At 34.5% G+C, this 17719-nt stretch overlaps 1 protein-coding gene across 2 annotated transcripts; it reads left to right on the forward strand.

The window, feature by feature from the left end:
• Window positions 1-8793: 8793 nt before the first annotated feature.
• LOC132205092 (C-type lectin domain family 4 member K-like) lies at window positions 8794-10253 on the forward strand. Of its 2 annotated transcripts, none has more exons than XM_059633958.1 (7): window positions 8794-8894; window positions 8953-9099; window positions 9153-9266; window positions 9356-9386; window positions 9540-9604; window positions 9663-9759; window positions 9928-10253. In XM_059633958.1, exons 1-7 carry the CDS (start codon window positions 8883-8885, stop codon window positions 10152-10154), a joined length of 693 nt encoding a protein of 230 aa, XP_059489941.1. In that variant the 5' UTR covers window positions 8794-8882; the 3' UTR covers window positions 10155-10253. The 2 variants fall into 2 exon arrangements, with proteins under 2 accessions (XP_059489941.1, XP_059489942.1); XM_059633959.1 differs by having other exon boundaries at window positions 8843-8894; window positions 8956-9099.
• The last annotated feature ends 7466 nt before the right edge of the window (window positions 10254-17719 follow it).

The raw sequence follows: 17719 nt of genomic DNA on the forward strand, positions 1-17719 counted from the left end.
AATTAAAAAATTTGTCGCTACTGAATCTTAAAATTGAGATAGGGAAAAGTGCCATGGCGCGGTTCTGTATAAAATACAGCAGCAGGGAAAATTTAGCAAGTTCGCTTATCACATCGTGCTGCTTGTTGTTGTTTTCCTGCTGCTTTTTCCATTACTCGGCGGGCACGGAACTAACTCACTGCTGTGCCTGCCCGGAGATAGTTCTCGTTGATCCTTCATAAGACACCAAATGGAAGAGCCTCTTGGGCGGATAGCATCACGTATTCCAGGAGGCCCATGATTAAAACACGACCATCCATTACGGCTGCGTTTTACACCGACTCTCGCGAAAAAGAAAGAGAGAAAGAAAAGTTGGAAGAAGACGAAGAAGGGCGAAACTCATTATGGCGCTTATCAAAGACTAGGAGAAGATCTTTCGGAATGAAAAACGCACCGAGGCTCCTCTGATATATGTAGGCTGCCCTAATGGAACGAATGTGTCACTTAATTAAGTTATCTAACCGTGAAGATGGAGGAGAAAAAGCAGGAGGAAGATGAAATAAGGTCTTCTCAAACAGAAAGGGAAAGATTTTATTTTGGAATTTTTTTTACAAAAACTATAAAATAGCAACTTTGTTCAAAAACAAAAATTCATTTTGATTATTTTCAAAAGAAATGTTGGACTCATATAAAATTTACGACCGAGAATGAGCGCCAGAGCCGAAAAACTCTGCAAGGAAGAGTTGAAGGCATAAAATCAGAGTGTGTAGCTTGCGCCGCGCGGGTGTGAAATTACAACCAAAAAGAATACAAGTTGTCCACCGTCGGTGAAATAACAATAATATTGCGAGTGGCGGAAGAAACCTTTATCTTTTTTACGGCCTAACTTTAACACTGGCGCGCAGGTCTCCATCTCTATCAACGCGCACAGGCGACAAATCTCGCTGCAAAAGCATTAAATAGTAAAAAGTCATGGCGCCGTCAAGAAACCCTTTATTTTATTTTATATCGACTCCTTTACTGTCGTAAATATGACGCTCTATTGCTTCTATTTATAGAACTTCTTCGATACGTCCCCAATAACTCTGCCATAACCTATAATCATCAAATTGACTCAAAGTTATTGGGATTTGAAATGACAATGACTTAGAAGTTTCGTTGTTATTTTAGCATTGTTTTTTATTTGTTTAATAAATTTTATTGAATTTTTTATTATTAAAACAAAAACTCAACTTTAAGAGAAAACCAATATAATACCAAGATTTTCCTAAAACTTATAAAATAAAAAAGTTGGTTAAAAAATGTTGGCAAAAAAATAATTTGTCATTGAAGCCAATCAACATTTTGATCACAGTTGCTCCCAATAGACTTTTTTCGTTTTTTTTTTCATTGGCCCTGAAAATTTTTACTTCCGATTTCATTATTTTTTAACCAATTTTTTATAAATCTTAAACCAAATGCAACAAAATTAACTACAGGCGCAGAAAAGAAAAAAAAAACATGGAAGTAAAACTCAATTTTAGCTATGGAACTCAGCAATTTTTTATCTTTTTGAATTGGCGTAAAATGCAGAAATTAGTATGAAAATTAATTGAAAATATTTTCATTTTCATCAGAACCTAAATTTTAAACCCATTGGAAAAGATTTTGTTAACAATCTAACATCTAAAGACCAAAATTTTGCTAAAAAACATAAAATTTAGTCTAATCTTATTAATTTTTTTATCATCATTTTTATACCTGCAAAAATGAAAAAGGCTCAGAAAGTACAAAAAATTATTTATTATAAATTCCATTTTCAGAAGTAGGCTTTTTGCATGTTTGTTTTTGGCTTGTCCTATTTCGCTTTCCTTCTTTGCACAGCTGAGCCGCCAGTTTTTTCTTCCCTCGCTGCTTTGCGCTCGTCGTCTCGTGAACCTAATTTATCTTGGGCCGGCCAGATTTAAGGGCGACCCTTCCTGCGCGCCTTGTTTATTTTAGGGCTCAACTGCGTGTTGTGCTTCTCGCAGGTCTTCCGCTCTTTCTCTCTCAGGGCGCTGCAGAAATTAACGTGCGTGTTTTACTATCAGGCCGGGAGCCTTAATGCAACTTTGCACTTACTCGTCGGTATCCCCTCGGCGGCCGTTTCCTCCTTAAGACTCTCGCCGCCGCCGCCGAGCTGCTCATTAACATATGTATTCTCGGCCCGTCTTCGGCCGTAAGTCATTTCGTAACGCCCCGGATTTATGGGCACAAGAAGCAGCGAGAGCACCAGCAAATTGCCGCGCACAGCTCACTCTCGACAACGGTGCGGCGGCGGCGGCGGATTTGCTAAGAGCTTTGTGCACTAGTTTTTTCTTGAGCCTGTTGCATCACTTCTTCTTGCTTGCATTTCCACTTTTCCAACAAAATGGCAAAGTTTATGGATCCGTCCGAACGACGAAAGAAGGAAAAAAATACTCAAATTGAAGTCTTTAATCAAAACTTTTGTTAAACATTTCAGTTTAGCAGAACATTAATTAAGAACCTGACTCTTCTTTATCTGATATTTTCATGAAAATTTAAAAAAAAAATTGGTATGAAAACGCGAAATGAAATCAACCAATTCGTGGTTTAAAAGAGATGTGAAATTAAACCATATCAACTTTTGAAATCACTCACGAAATCAACTCCAAATTTAATTATTCGATGCTATTTCCTTTCTATTTAATCAGTTCTTAATCATATTGAAACTGTAGCAACTTGTACATAGAGTAACTTTTTTTCCTTACTTGCATCCAAAATTTTGCGAGTTGTTTTCAGATCAATATTGAGCCAGAATTTGTACAAACAAAGATAAGATTTCTAGTAGAAATCAAGAAAAACAAATGCTGCTTATTTAAATTTTGGCAAATTTTTTCATTGAATGGTTACACTCGAGGTGGATTTCATGAATAATTGAAACCGGGCGAACCTAGTTGCAAAGAAAATATGGAAAAATAAAGGACAACTGACCCCAAAGGCGACCTGCGGTCTGCTGGTACTTTAAAAACCGTGGGGTTTGTCGTGTCCGAACTAAACCTAAGTGGGAGGAAATCATAAAAAGTTTAAAATAAAATAGGGAGAGTTAAATTTTAATAAACAAAAATTGCAGAATTTAATTTAGCAAAAAAAAAAACTGGTTTAGTTTGAACCGGTTTGAACACGACAAAACCCTAGGTTTTTAAAGTACCAGCAGACCGCAGGTCACCTTTGGGGTCAGTTGTCCTTTATTTTTTCATTTTTTCTTTGCAACTAGGGTCGCTCGGTTTCAATTTTTCATGAAATCCACCTCAAGTGTAACTATTCAATGAAAAAATTTGCCAAAATTTAAATGAGCAGAATTTTTTTTGCTTGATTCATTTGTCCTTTATTTTTTCATTTTTTCTTTGCAACAATGTTCGCCCGGTTTCGCAATATTTAAAATTTTTTCATCTTTTTTTTTCATTTATAAATTTTAAATATTCTTACTGAAACTTTAAACCAAGCACATAATATAATAGGAACGCGCATTTGCTCAATCTAGATTTTTTTTATTATTATTTTTTAACAAAATCATTTTTTTTTCTCTTTCAAACTTTTCCTTTTTAATTTTAATGCAAACAACAGCACACAATGGAACCTTCCGAAAGTCTTCATTTCAGAGCCTAGGGTCTCATTGTAATGACCGCACTGACCATGTACTTTGTCTCTGGCTGAGAGTGGAGAACTCACGAGAGTTCCTCTCTTGTACTCCGACTCGTTCTCACTCGCACCCACGATATTGCATAATTACTACACACGACGACACGATTCTGGCTGCCTTGGATTCGGCGGGTGCGCAATAATGAATGCTAATTACACGCCGGCCTAATGACTGCTTAGACACCATCTCGCGTGGAGAGCGCACAGCCGTCGAAATAGGAAGGAAATTGCATAATAAGAATTCGCTGCATATTCATGTTCGCAGTACCGAGAGAGCCCCTCTCACATGTGCCGAACGTGCATACCATGCATGGAAAATGCTTATGGTGAATGGGCATTTGTTCGGCCCCAATATTCAAATTTTCACTAAAACATTGACCAGTGCAAATATTCTTCTTTTTTTATAAAAAACTTTGATTTAATTTATTTAAATAACAAGAAAAATTTCATTCCAAATTGGACGTTTCTCGGATCCTCAAATTAAAAATTATTGCTATTAATTAATGTTGAGTAGGGGAACTAAATTTATATATAAAATTTTGAGTAAATTAAATTTACTCCTATTGATTATGGTTAATCACCTTATTTTACTGATTAAATAAAAAATGAAATGAATAAAAATCGTTTAAAATAATTATGATATACATAATATAAAAATAAAGAAGAAAATAATAATATAATTTTTAGAATATGTTGTTAAATATTTAAAAAAATTAATAAAATTGGAGATTTTTAAATAAATTTTATTATAATTTTAATTTATGCTGGTCACATTTTATTTTTATTTTAACATCCTCTCCGGTCAAGCGTATTGCTCTCTATTCTGAAAGATTGCTAAATTTTGAGCATATTTTGTAAAACACTATTTGAAAATTCCAAACCGTTGCGTCTCAATCAAAAGAAAACCTAAACACGAGTGATTCGCGCGAAAATCGTGTGAGAATTGAGTAGCCAATCAGATCCATCAGTTTGTTCCAAAAACTACATAATTTTGTCACATTGGCGCTGCGATCGCTGATTTTGCCACTAATGCCCCACGGCGCTGCAGAAAACTTGGCAAAATCAGCGTTCGCAGCGCCAATGTGATCAAATTCTGTAGTTTTTGGAACAAACTGATGGATCTGATTGGCTACTCAATTCTCACACGTTTTTCGCGCGAATCACTCGTTCTTAGGGTTTCTTTTGATTGAGACGCAACGGTTTGGAATTTTCAAATAGTGTTTTCACCAGATATACTCGAAATTCAGCAATCTTTCAGAATAAAGAGCAATAAAAATGACCGGAGTGGATCTTTTACAGTTTATTTGTGTAGTTACACAAAGCGAAGATAAATGCGGATATCACGTTCAATTATAATTTTCACCGTAAAATCAAAAATGCTTAAATGTCCGTGAAGTTAGAATTGAAAATAATTAAATTACTTAAAATAACTGTAAAGCTGCAAAACTTTGTAGATAAATTTTTACGTATAATTTTGAAATATTGTGGATTATTATAATTTTCGGAAACTTATTTCATTTGAGGTTCACGAGTAAGGCGTTCTGACCATACGAATTTGCAATCAGTCCGTACCGAGAGGGTATTTTGCATAGTTGTCAAAACGGTCTCGGCTTCTCGAACACGCCATCTCGCAACTTTTCCTGCTCGCAAATTTTCTTCCTGTCCGTCCGCGCTCGTCCTTCTTCTTATTTTGAGTGTGCGTGCTTTTCGAGAGGGTCGATCGATCATCGACGAAAGTCCAGCATATTCGCACGTCTTCTCTCATGTTTATTAATTATCGGCACAAGGTGCTAATATGCGGGGCCGCTGCGGTGAAATATACATTCGAGGAGAAGAGACTAGTGCAGTCCTTTGTAAGTGGCTTAACCCTTGCGAGCGCGACCAGCAGGGCCGCGCATGCATAATGCAAAGCCCGAGAACGTAAACAGACACGAGAGAAGAGCGAATTAACTCTCGAGCTGCATTAACATGCCGGCGCGCCTATTTATAATTAAACACCAACACACGCGTCATGCACGCACCGGCCGGCAAACGGAATAAATTTCCTGCAACTTGCGAATGCCGACTGCAACAATGGCGAATAAATTTCGGAGAGGTGTATCATCTTAAGTGCTCTCGATTGTGTCCGCGATAATGCTCTTGCGGTTTTCGACCTGACGGTTTGATGAAATTTCTACATTTCTAGAGGGGTAAATAATGTTGTCCTCAGAATTGCCTTGACAGTTTGTGTTGAATTTAATTGTGTAATGATCAACGTTTTTGATTATATTTTTAAGTTATATTTTATTTTATGATTAATTATTTTTTAACAGTTTAATATTTTTTTTATTATAATAAACATTAAAAGGTTTGGTACAAAATCTTCAATTCTTTATATCAAACAGAGAACTGCAAGGTTTAAATGATGATTTTAGCAAAATTTTTGCAAAATATTTAGCTGTTTATTGTTTTTATTTATTATAATTTAGACATTTAAGTTAATTTATTTACTTTATTCAATCAATCAATTTATTTATTTATTATTTATTATACATTACCTTGCAAAGAAAGAACAATCTACAAAAAAGGGTAACAATAGTGGAGTAATAGCATTGTTATCAATAAAAAAAATTATAAATTAACGCGGAAAACCAACTTTAATTATGAGTGTTGGAAAAGTCTAAATGGATTCCTGATTTTTATAAGTTTGGAAATTAAATAACTATTAATATAATAATTTGATACTGTATTTAATATTATAGTATAATTAAATATATCACAAAATTATCATTTATCTGAAGAATTCAGATATTCAAAATAAAATTTATTTAAAATTTATGTATACAGAATTAAAACAAAAACTTGTTAACAATTTTACCCTCATCCAATTTTAAATTTGAGGAGAATTCCTTTGTATTGTTATTGTTGTGACTTGTTAACAGTCAAATTGAAGCAATTAAAGAGAATTGGCCTTTGAGCCGAAATTCAATTTCTCCGTCAGTTTGTTGTCAAAACGAACGAGTGCGAGAAGCTGTTTCATGGATGAATTATGAATTTGCGAGAGCGACGAGAGTGCTCGGCGCATTTCCATCAGCTATGCTGTGCTGTGCGGAATTACGACGCGGTTTCTGCATTAGCGGTCGCGCCAATAAAATTTATGTCTCGCGGCGTAAACAGCAAAAGTAGTGTGCACAGTGCGGCAAGAGATGTATTATTTATTTTACGACTGGAAATATACGAGAGTCGCGTTTGATTAGTTTCTCCATCGCTTTCCGATAGATTGGGAGAGAGACAGAATGGAAAATGTGAAATTTGACTCGTGATCGAAAATGATATATTTCAATTGGTGGGCGATTTAATAATAATTTTATTTTTATTTCATTTTTATGTTCAAAATTTATGAGGAAACAAACTTTTCAGCAGCGCATCAGGTTAAGAATGTTGAATAAAATTGATATAAAATGTATTGAATTTTAAAAAGTCAATTTCTTTTCCCGTTTTAATTCCCTCTAAACTTTAAAATGTGCCCCTGGCATCAAAATAGATTAAAAAAATTATATAAATAGGAAAATTATTTAAAGTAAAAGAAATGGAAATGAAGAGGTTTTCCGCGTTGCAGAAAAATTGTTTTTCATTCTAAAACAAATGAAGAGCCATTTGTTTTTGAATAAAAAACAAAATTCTGCAATTTCCATGATCATCTCCTTGAGAGCCAACTTCTTCTATTAAATAAAAGAAATTCTAGAATTTATCAAAATTGTTAAAATGAAATGATTTTGCTTGTTTTGGAACAATTCAAATATGCTAAATTTAGAATCCATCATAATTAAATGAGCTTTAAAACAAATATTGCTTCCATTTGAATAACGAGAAAGCAAAATAGTGCAAAAAAATTAATGCACTGCGGCAGAATGCAAATGAGGCACTTGGACGATTGTTGCACTTCTACTCTTCTGCATCTGGCTGATGAGAAACGCATCATGTTTGCGTTTGGAAGTAACGAGACCATTATATTCTCGTGTTCAGCAGAAAGTGCATATTACATTGTTATCGAGGCCAGCAAGTAAACAGACTTCACGCTACGATTGGCATCTGAATGCATTCGCGAGAGATGCGTTGTGACGAGACGTACGGCGAACAACAAACAAATTTGCATCTCACTCTCGACTGAGTCAGCAGCAGCTTAAACCGACTGACTCGGCGAGCAAATAATAATAGATGAGTTGGGCGAATTATTATCATCGCAGCGAGTGAACGCGCGGCGGGTGAAGCGAGCCATGAGCGGCTGATTGCATTGTTCGCCTGTATGCGTTGGCAGCGATAAATCGCACGCCCAAGTGCGCCGCGCAAACACCACCTTGGCAAACGCAGAGGGGTGCACACGATCAGGTGCATCGCGATCAATGACTGTATCAATTTATTTGCACGACCTACAAAATTGATGATTTAGTCAAATTGTTAGTTTGCAAATGGAACACTCTTTATTTAGTATTATTTTCAATTAAATGTTTTTTTTTTATGAAGCAATCATTTTTTCATTCATAAAGCAACAAACTGCAAAACATGACTGTCAAAATATTTTTTTGACTAGGCGATCAAATTTATGTTCCGTTTAAATCAATGATATTTATTTATTTCTAAAATTATGTTCACTATAAAATAACTAATTAAGGTTCGCAGTCCACGGATTCCACCACTTCATTTGTAAAGACAAAACCTTCCATACGGGCCCGAGAAGGATGCGTGTGCAAATAATGCGACAAAATCTGCGACCAATACCACCTCGAGAAATGTGAAAACCGAGTGCTTTCCATCAACAACTACGCTCATATGGGAAAAGACAAAACATGACTTTACAATATGTTATTAAAATTTATAAATTGTTAAAAATATTAATTAAAAATAATTTTAATTTTTAAATTAATTAAAATTTTAATTGATATCAAATTTCGCTTGCATTAATTTAAATACTGAAGAATTGTACTCTGATGAGGTATTTTCAATAAAATATATTTTTGAATTTTGCTTGTTTTTACTGTTAATTTATCTTTTATTACAGTTTTAAATATGTGTGCAGTGGCAATTTTCAGTTTTTCGCACCGATTGCAGGAGGAAGGAGTCGACGCTCAAAAAATCCGATTCAGCAAAGTTTTCTACCTAGAGTGCCTACACCGAGTTTTCAATTTCATTTATTTTATGCCACCTCGCGAGCTGCTCACAGTTATCAGTTGACTCGCTTATTCATGGATTTCATGGTATTTACTTGAATTTTTTCTTTATATTTCCATAATTTCACGATTTTCTCACATGAAGAAGCCAGGCGAATCGGTGCTGGTCATTTTGCAACCGCCTGAGCAGCGAAAAAAACAATTTTCGAAAAAATGGGCCCTGAGGAGTGAAGTTCTCATCCTGCTGATGACCGTCAATCTCGCCTTCTCAGCTGGACTCTTTTTCCAATCGGTGAGATATTTTCATGAAAATATAAGTTATTTTGGTTTTAATAATGACGTCAGATGGCCGAGCGAATCGTGTTTTCTAGAGAGGTGGTAAAAGCGATGAAAAAAGTGGATAGACTTGAAAACGAATTGGTCAACGCCACTAGCATGCAAGATCAACAAATTGAAAAGGTGAGAAATAAATTGTCCCTAAAAAATGATATTTCAGAAAATAAAACCTCAAAGTGCGATGAAATTCAATTTCATTTGAATTTTTTCAGCTAAAAAACGACCTTCTCTGCACCAAAGTCCGTGAGTTCAATTCCTAATTTTAGTCACATAAATCTCTCAATTTGAAAAAAATATATTTCATGGATAATAATAGTACATTCGCCGCACGTTTGTGCGTACTTCGTTAATTGCCTGGAAAATTTCTATCACTAATAAATTTTTTGAACTTTTCAGGTACGGAGAACAAACTCACAACAATGAAAAGCGGAAATTCTTACTACTTTCATAACGATTCTATGGTGAGTCATCATTATTATTTGCTTATATTTCAAAAATTTAATTAACAAATTCAATTAGGTCAACTGGACAGAGGCTAAGAAATATTGCGAGCATAGCGGAATGCACCTGGCCACGATCAAAGATGAAAATGAGCTCCAAAGCTTCGGGACTACAGGTATAACTATTTGTGATCAGCTCAAGTAAAAGTTTAAGTGCAAATTAAAAAATTTAAAAAAAAAATATACTGATATCGAAGCAAAATAACTTATTTATAATATTTACACTTGTGTCTAATAAAATATTTTGATTTGAATAATATTTAATTTAAATTTGCTCTGCACAGATAATTTTTGGTTGTCGGCGTCCGATATGGGGCAGTCAGCCGGGCACTTTCTGTGGGGTGACGGATCTGAACTGAAGCACATCAGCCGTTGGTGGAAAGATGGAGAGCCGAATGCATTTGGCGCCGAAAGAGAGACTTGCGTTTCAATCTACAAGTCAAAACTCTTTGACCAGCCATGCAGTGATAAAACTTTTTTCGTCTGCCAACTCCCTGACTCGTGCAAATAACATAATTTTATTGTACTTATTTTTATAAATAAATTTAAATTAATTTGTTTCTAACTAGATTTATAAAAATAAAATAAAAATAAACTTATATTTAACAAAGACTTTAATTTAAATTTAAATTTTACATTATTTTTTAATAAAATTACTAAATTTTTATTTCAAATACTTTTTAATATAAAAAATAGAATTTATTAAAATAAGTTTAGAATTAATTAAATTTTTAAACTTATATAAATATCAGTGGCATATCCACTAGTCTCATATTATGGGAAAAATCGAATTGTAACAACGCTTGTCTCTTTGATTCTTTCTAATCATCACTAATTACATCCAGTCATTGTCTTTAAAATGAATAATCAAGTTTGTATTAATGTATCAAATGCCCAATAAAATAAATTTGAAATGTTATTATATAAAACTCATAGGCACAAATAAATGACTGACTTTGGAATTAGGATTTTGTTTATTTTTCCTTGTGAGTCACTTTTGCAGTTATCATAAATCTTTGGACGCTAATACTTTAAAACGAGATTTGGATCCTCATTAGTATGCAGAGAGCCGTTCAGCTTGAAGCACATCTGCATTATGGAATTGTCAATGCCTTCGAGAGTGCCTCCATGGCTCTCTTTCTCGCTGCTCGTCATCCTCGCCCTGGCAAATCTCGGCACCCTTTCTGCTATTCTCTATAAAATGGTAAGAAAAAGCATCAAATTTACTTTTAAATTTTCATCTCGTTTTTTTATTTTGACAGAAATACAAAGATCACGGCTGCAATGATGGAAATGAAATCGCGCTGGGAATGCTGAAGGTAAAAATATCCTGTGGAAATTTTAATCAAAATTATTTAAATATTTTCTTAGAGTGACGTGAGCAAAGTAGTTTCGGATGAAATTGAAAAAGCGGCTCAAAAAGTTGAAATGCGGCTACAGACAATTTTGATTGAAATTTCGAAAGGAGAAAAAGAAAGATTTGATCTCTTAATCCACCAGGTCTTTGATTAATTTTTAATGTTACATTAATTAAATATTAATGTTAAATTAATTTATTATTAGGTGTCAACGCTGCCGATTTTGGACCAGATTGACAAGTTTCAAATGAAATTAGAGCAAATGGAAAAATACGTCAAAAATAGTGTGAGTTTGCTAAGAAAAATTTAAAAGAAAAAAAGGAAACTGTAAAATTTCTATACTTTCAGCTGGAAAGTCAAACCTTCTGCAAAAAATCACGTGAGTTTTAGTCAAAATTAACACAAATTTATAAATCAACTCCTGCATTTCTTTCTCAGGGCCCCAGCTCGATTTGATTAAATTATCGAACGGGAAAAATTATTTCTTTGGCCAAGATTCAGTCGTAAGTTAAATCCTAAATTTTAAAATCCTAAATTTAAAAATAATAATAATTAAACAACAGATGGAATGGAAAGAGGCGCGGAAATTCTGTGAAGAAAACGACATGAATTTGGCGACAATCAAAACTGACGAGGAAATGAAATTAATTTCAGAACAGGCGGAAAAAATCCATCCAGGAGGTATGAATTTTTTTTTATTAGAACAATAATATAAATTTTTAAATTCCAGTTCAGTGGTGGTTGTCGGCGTCTGATATCGGACTGAAGGCTGGACGCTTTTCTTGGCTGGACGGAAGTGAATTAGGGGCGGAAAGTGAGCTGTGGGACGAGGGCGATCCGAGCTCCTTTGGTGATGATCATGAGACGTGCGTTTTTCTGCAGAAAGGAAAATTGTCAGATTTTCGCTGCCAAAACGTAAACTTTTTCTTCATTTGCCAATCTAAATATAATAATTATGATAAATAATGTAAAAAATATCTACTACATTTTCATGAAAATTGTGTAATTTTTAGCAAATAAAAGTTTTAACAAATTAAAAATTAAAACTAATTATTCATTATTTTCAAAAAATCATTTTTGGTCAAGCTGGAATATTCATTTTCATCATTTTCGTCAACTTAATAATCAAAATTTAAGCTATCAAATTTATTATAATTGTAATGAAAACTCTCCGAATTAAAATAAATTTGTGAAATTACAATATTGCAATGAAAACAGCAACAATATATGTCTGCATTGGCAACAGGGGAGAGTTAATAATTCCACAACAATGTCTATGAAAAGACGAGTTTCTCGCCCAACTTTTAATTCGTATTTTGATTTAATGCACAATGCAATCGGATTAAAATCGAACGCCCTCGATCAAAACAGACATTTGTTTTGTTCGGCTCGCTCTCGTTCCGTTGTCGGCGGCGGGTTTTAATTTCATTATTTGCGATGCAAATTATGTTAGAGCGGCGCCGCGCTTGTGTGTGCTCGCGTATAAACTATTTAGCAAAAAGCACATAAATTTTCCTACCAAAACGGATTATACCGCGCGAGCCAACGACGGCCGGCGTGGAAAATTTCCCCCGTAAATCATACCTGCCGTGAATCTCTCGTTTTTTTCGCGGTGCATTTTATTCGCGATTCCTTTTTTATTTCCACGCGCCGCCGAGCCGGGGACCGAAATTTATGTTCCTTCTTTCTTTAGCGGCCGCTTTAATTCCGTTTATTCGCAACCAGGCAGCCGGAGACGAGATAAAAGCAAACACGAAAAATAAATAATATAATAAAAATTTATGCACCTGCTTGTTGGGCGTGTCTCGACTCGCAGCCGCAAAACAAAGCGATTTGTTTCAATTTTGTGAGTGTCGAGGGTGCCTCGGTGGCGCCCTTTTTATTACACGGCTGTCAATCCATTTCAACTTTGGCCGCAACTTTTAATTATTGTCGCGGCGCTTCGCTTTTATTATCGGCTCAATCGTCCCTCCGATTTCAGTTTGAGAGCGGAAAATTAGCTGATAGGGGAAAAGCTAATTTAAATTTCGGTTTATTGATACTATTTTTAAAAATAAATTCTTTGTGTTGATTTAGATATTTTATCTGGAATTTGGAAAATAGTTACATTGAAGGGCAAAATCGGCGCCTATTAAGCTAAAATTATTATTTAGTTGCAAAAATTATAAAATAGGTGATTTTTCATCAAGTCTGGGTGATTCTAAATCGTAGATTTGACACAAAATTGACATATTTATTTGCATTTGTGCATTTAAGTTCTCTTTTCTTTTTATTATTGTTGTTTATTAGTCTAAAATTGTTACATTAAATCACATTGTTGAAAACAATTTACTTTATTTATCTGTGTTTCCGTTTTATCCAAAAATTCCTTTCTTTTCAAATAGATTTTTTTCAACAATTGAATGTTAACAATGTGATGTAACACAATTTGGACAAATAAACAACAATAATGAGTACAGTATAGGAGAGCAAATTTATCGGAATTAATAAAAATTTAATTAAAAAAACTTATTTATTTTTTTTTCCGTTTCTTAAAGTTTCAAATCTTAATTTTGAACACATGAAATAAATTGTGTTAAAATTCCGCGCTCTCGCGCGTGTAGCGACGGAAAAATCGGCGTGGGCGACAAAATATTTGTAATTGCGGCTCTAGCTGGCTGTGGACACTTTTTGCCAATGCGCACTCTTGCTCACTTTTTGCTCCTCGGTGTGTCCGCAGTGAGAGCGTGTCGGCGGCGCAATGGTCTCGTCGCTCTGCTGCTTTGATTGCCTGCAATTCCATCGGTGCTTTATGACAGTTTTAAAATTGCTTTCGCTCTCCTCTCTTTTTTACGCTGGCGCGCCGTGCAGGCCGCGGCGCTATTACGCGAATTACTCGCCGCACCTCTCGCTGCAGCCCCGAAAAACTTTTTGCCCCCCCGAAAAACTTTTTGCCCCCGCTCGGCGGCTTTTATTAATACGGATAGGTGTCATTTTTCAGCTGCACGACGGCCGCCGCGTGCGCCGCGATGTTGTAACTTTTCATTTGATGGCCGCTTTTTGTTCCGGCTGCGGCGCCGCACCCCTCGTGTGTGTGTGTGAAAGAGAGATTCACAAATTTAGTGGAAGCGCCCCGTGATTTGTCGAAATGGCTCAAAAGCATAATCGGTGGAAAATTTCCTGCTGAAGTCTACTTATCGTAATTTGGATATAAGTATTCTAAGATTTCATAGCTCTGGATTGAAACAAAGTAATTAAATAATCCTGCACAAATAATTTGATATTTCAAATACTTTAAATTGGGTTTTTTTCTGGAAGTAGATTAAGATTAAATATTACTAAAAAAAAAATGAAAAGGAAAATAATAGGAAATGAAAGGAAATAATAAATAATTATACCTCATTGTAATTCTAAAACTAAAGCTTGAGTGTGGAGACCTTGAAAAGCTCCTTCTCGAGAAATATCGCTCCATCATTGATATTATAATTAATAGAGTCAAACCTAAAATGAGTAAATTCATAGTTTAAAATTAAACCTGAAACTAGTATAAAGGCGCCTGATATTACTAAAATATAAAAATTCGAAATTTTCATGAAATACGTCTTATGTCTTATCTTATAAATTAATCACAAACCTTATTTTATTTTGTGTATCTTTTTTACTCTGTTCATTTCCTTGAGTTTTTCTAAATAAGTGAAATACAAGAAATTCCCAATCAATATATGGTTTCTAGTAATTAAATTTTTTGTATCCTGTAATGAAATGTACTAAATGTATCTCATAGACTTAAGTGCTATACAGAATTGCTTTATTAACAAAATTTTAATTTCAACGAAGTTTTGACAGCATTTGTTAATATTATTTTTATATTTATTAACTTTTTAGATTTCTTGCCATAATCGTATTTTAAATGAAAATAAAAAAATCATGAAACATGTAGTTTAAAAAATTTATATAATTAATAAATTTATAAATTAATAATATTATTAAAAAAAATTAAAATACAATAATAAATAAACAGTAAAATAATTTAATATTTAAGTTTAACTAACAATTTATACACAAATCTTTAAGTTTTTAATTATATAAATTTTATTTGCAACAAAAAATTAATTAATTTTCAAAATTCAAATATGTGCATAGATTTCTATGAATGCGGAGCTTTTCTATATAGAATTGTATGAAATAAGCAATAATTTTTTAATCCTTTTTTAACACTATCACCTGAAAAACGTTTTCACGTTTTGAAATTCAATAATCTTGTTTACAAGTCGACTTGATGCTTTCACAGCAACAGAGCAGCCGCGCTCACCGCTCTCTGCTGCGCCCTGGTGCCGTGTTTGTCGAACTAACCCTTCATCTCCCTTCTCGATAAATAACGTTTTCATCTCCTTTCCAAGCCAATTTTTCCATTTTGCTACTTTTAAAGCGACCGAGCGCACCTTCGGTAAAATCCAATCAACCAGGCCGATTGTTTCTTCATCCGAGGCCCGACCGTGTTTCGTTTTACGGCCACTCTTTCTCCTTCATTATTGGCCATAAATCTCGGGCGCGCCGTCTCTCGCGCTTTATCAAAATTTTTGCTGAATATATAAATCAAAGTCGTAAAGCAGCACGCGGCGGCACATTGCAGCCAGCAAAAGTGCATTCTACCTCCCTTCGCCGGCGATATTTTCCATTTTCCGGCACCACTCGCAGCGAAAAATTGCCACGCTCTGTGAAAATTGCATGCACTTTGTAACAACGTACGTAGCTTCGGTCTGTTCTTGTTAGAAAAATTCAGAGTGCAAATTGATGTCGTGCCTGGCATATGTATGGATCATGTTTTTTTTAGCCCACTTTTTTCATAATAAATGTAAAATAAAATGACATCAGAAAATTTAGCTTTTGTTTAAAAAAAAGGAACAAAGTCTTTAAAGTAAGTTAAGTGTGTTTGTTAAAATTGTTTCTGAACAATGAAATTTTGTCTCTCTGAAGCAATATTCAATTTTTATTTTCATCTTGTTAATTTTATTAAATTTAAAGATCCTCTCCGGTCATTTGTATTGCTCTCTATTCAGAAAGATTGCTAAATTTCGAGTATATCTTGTGAAAACACTATTTGAAAATTCCAAACCGTTGCGTCTCAATCAAAAGAAAACCTAAATACGAGTGATTCGCGCGAAAAACGTGTGAGAATTGAGTAGCCAATCAGATCCATCAGTTTGTTCCGAAAACTGCAGGTTTTTGTCACTTGTGGCGCTGCGATCGCTGATTTTTTCAAGTTTTCTGCATCGCCATGGGGCATTAGTGGCAAAATCAGCGATTGCAGCGCCAATGTGACCAAATTCTGTAGTTTTTGGAACAAACTGATGGATCTGATTGGCTACTCAATTCTCACGCGTTTTTCGCGCGAATCACTCGTTTTTTTTTTTTATTGGGACGCAATGGTTTGGAATTTTCAAATAGTGTTTTCACAAGATATACTCGGTAATTTTCAGAATAAAGAGCAATATAAACGACCGGAGTGGATCTTTAATTATCAAATATAATCGCCCATTTCAGATTATTCAGAAAAAATAATGAGTAATTAAAAAAAAAATCAAAATGTTTTCATTTTGCTAATTGAGGATTAAATTTTACTACAAAAGCGTAGCTTACATAAATTTGATTTCCTTTTTTGCTTTTGGATATTTTTTAAATCATTCTTCATAAATACAAATTTTTGCAAGAAATTATTAAAAAATGAATCTTTTTTTTCTTTTAACTTCAACACAAATTTTAATAATTTCTTTAAAAGGAAAATTACTTAAATGTTAAAATCTCTTTTCCAAATAATCAGACACTATTTTAAATTTTATTAAATAAGTTACCTCAATTGAATAAAATTTGATTGAAACTAGCTAAAAAAAATAATCCTTTTGGTGCATACATGAAAAAAAAAACTTTCTGCTTCTTTTCTGAGGCTGTTCGTCTCGACGCTGAATTGACCGCGCGCGCAAATAGCCATTCATTATTGAGCCGCTGAAAAAAGGGCAGAAAGAGATTACGAGGCTCTCGAGTGGTCGGTCGGTGCATTTCAACTGGTCAGCAGGCCTTTTCTTTATTTCTTTCTTTCTCGTTCTTTGAAGGCCTCTTTTAAGCGCTGTTTAATTATTTTCAACCGTCTCGCTCTGAATGCACTCGACTTTGCTAGCAACAACTTTTATTCATTTCTCCACGTGAAAAGATCCGGCACTGCTTTGACTCGTCGGCTAAATGGATTTGTCGGATCGCTTTGAAATTGATTTGAAACCCTCTCTGCGACTGACTGACTTACTGACTGGAGAGGAGATTGCAGAATGTAGAGAGAGAGAGAGAGAGAGAGAGAGAGAGAGAGAGAGAGAGAGAGAGAGAGAGAGAGAGAGAGAGAGAGAGAGAGAGAGAGAGAGAGAGAGAGAGAGAGAGAGAGAGAGAGAGAGAGAGAGAGAGAGAGAGAGAGAGAGAGAGAGAGAGAGAGAGAGAGAGAGTCACTTGAAACGAACGACGCACATAAGGCCCTCCTGCTTCCAACGGAATTTTCATTCGGAATTAAGTAAGTTGAGAGAGCGAGAGGCTGCCTAGGCCACCGAATACCACTATCAAGTACAAAAGCTTCAAACTTTTCATTCGAAAAGAAAATTTGCAGAATTTTCCCATCTGTTTACATATATTTTATGAAACCATTTAAGATGATTTAACAATTTTGTCAAGCGACGAACAAAAATAATAATAATTCATT

The sequence above is a fragment of the Neocloeon triangulifer genome, unplaced genomic scaffold, assembly GCF_031216515.1.
Source record: "Neocloeon triangulifer isolate White Clay Creek 2 clone unplaced genomic scaffold, ASM3121651v1 ptg000002l, whole genome shotgun sequence".
Lineage (NCBI taxonomy): Eukaryota > Metazoa > Arthropoda > Insecta > Ephemeroptera > Baetidae > Neocloeon > Neocloeon triangulifer.

Excerpts from the sequence above, each read along its gene's own strand:
- LOC132205092 (XM_059633958.1), top strand. Across the intron at positions 9,267-9,355 it reads AAGATCAACAAATTGAAAAG|CTAAAAAACGACCTTCTCTG; the intron begins GTGAGAAATAAA and ends GAATTTTTTCAG. Across the intron at positions 9,605-9,662 it reads ACTTTCATAACGATTCTATG|GTCAACTGGACAGAGGCTAA; the intron begins GTGAGTCATCAT and ends AAATTCAATTAG.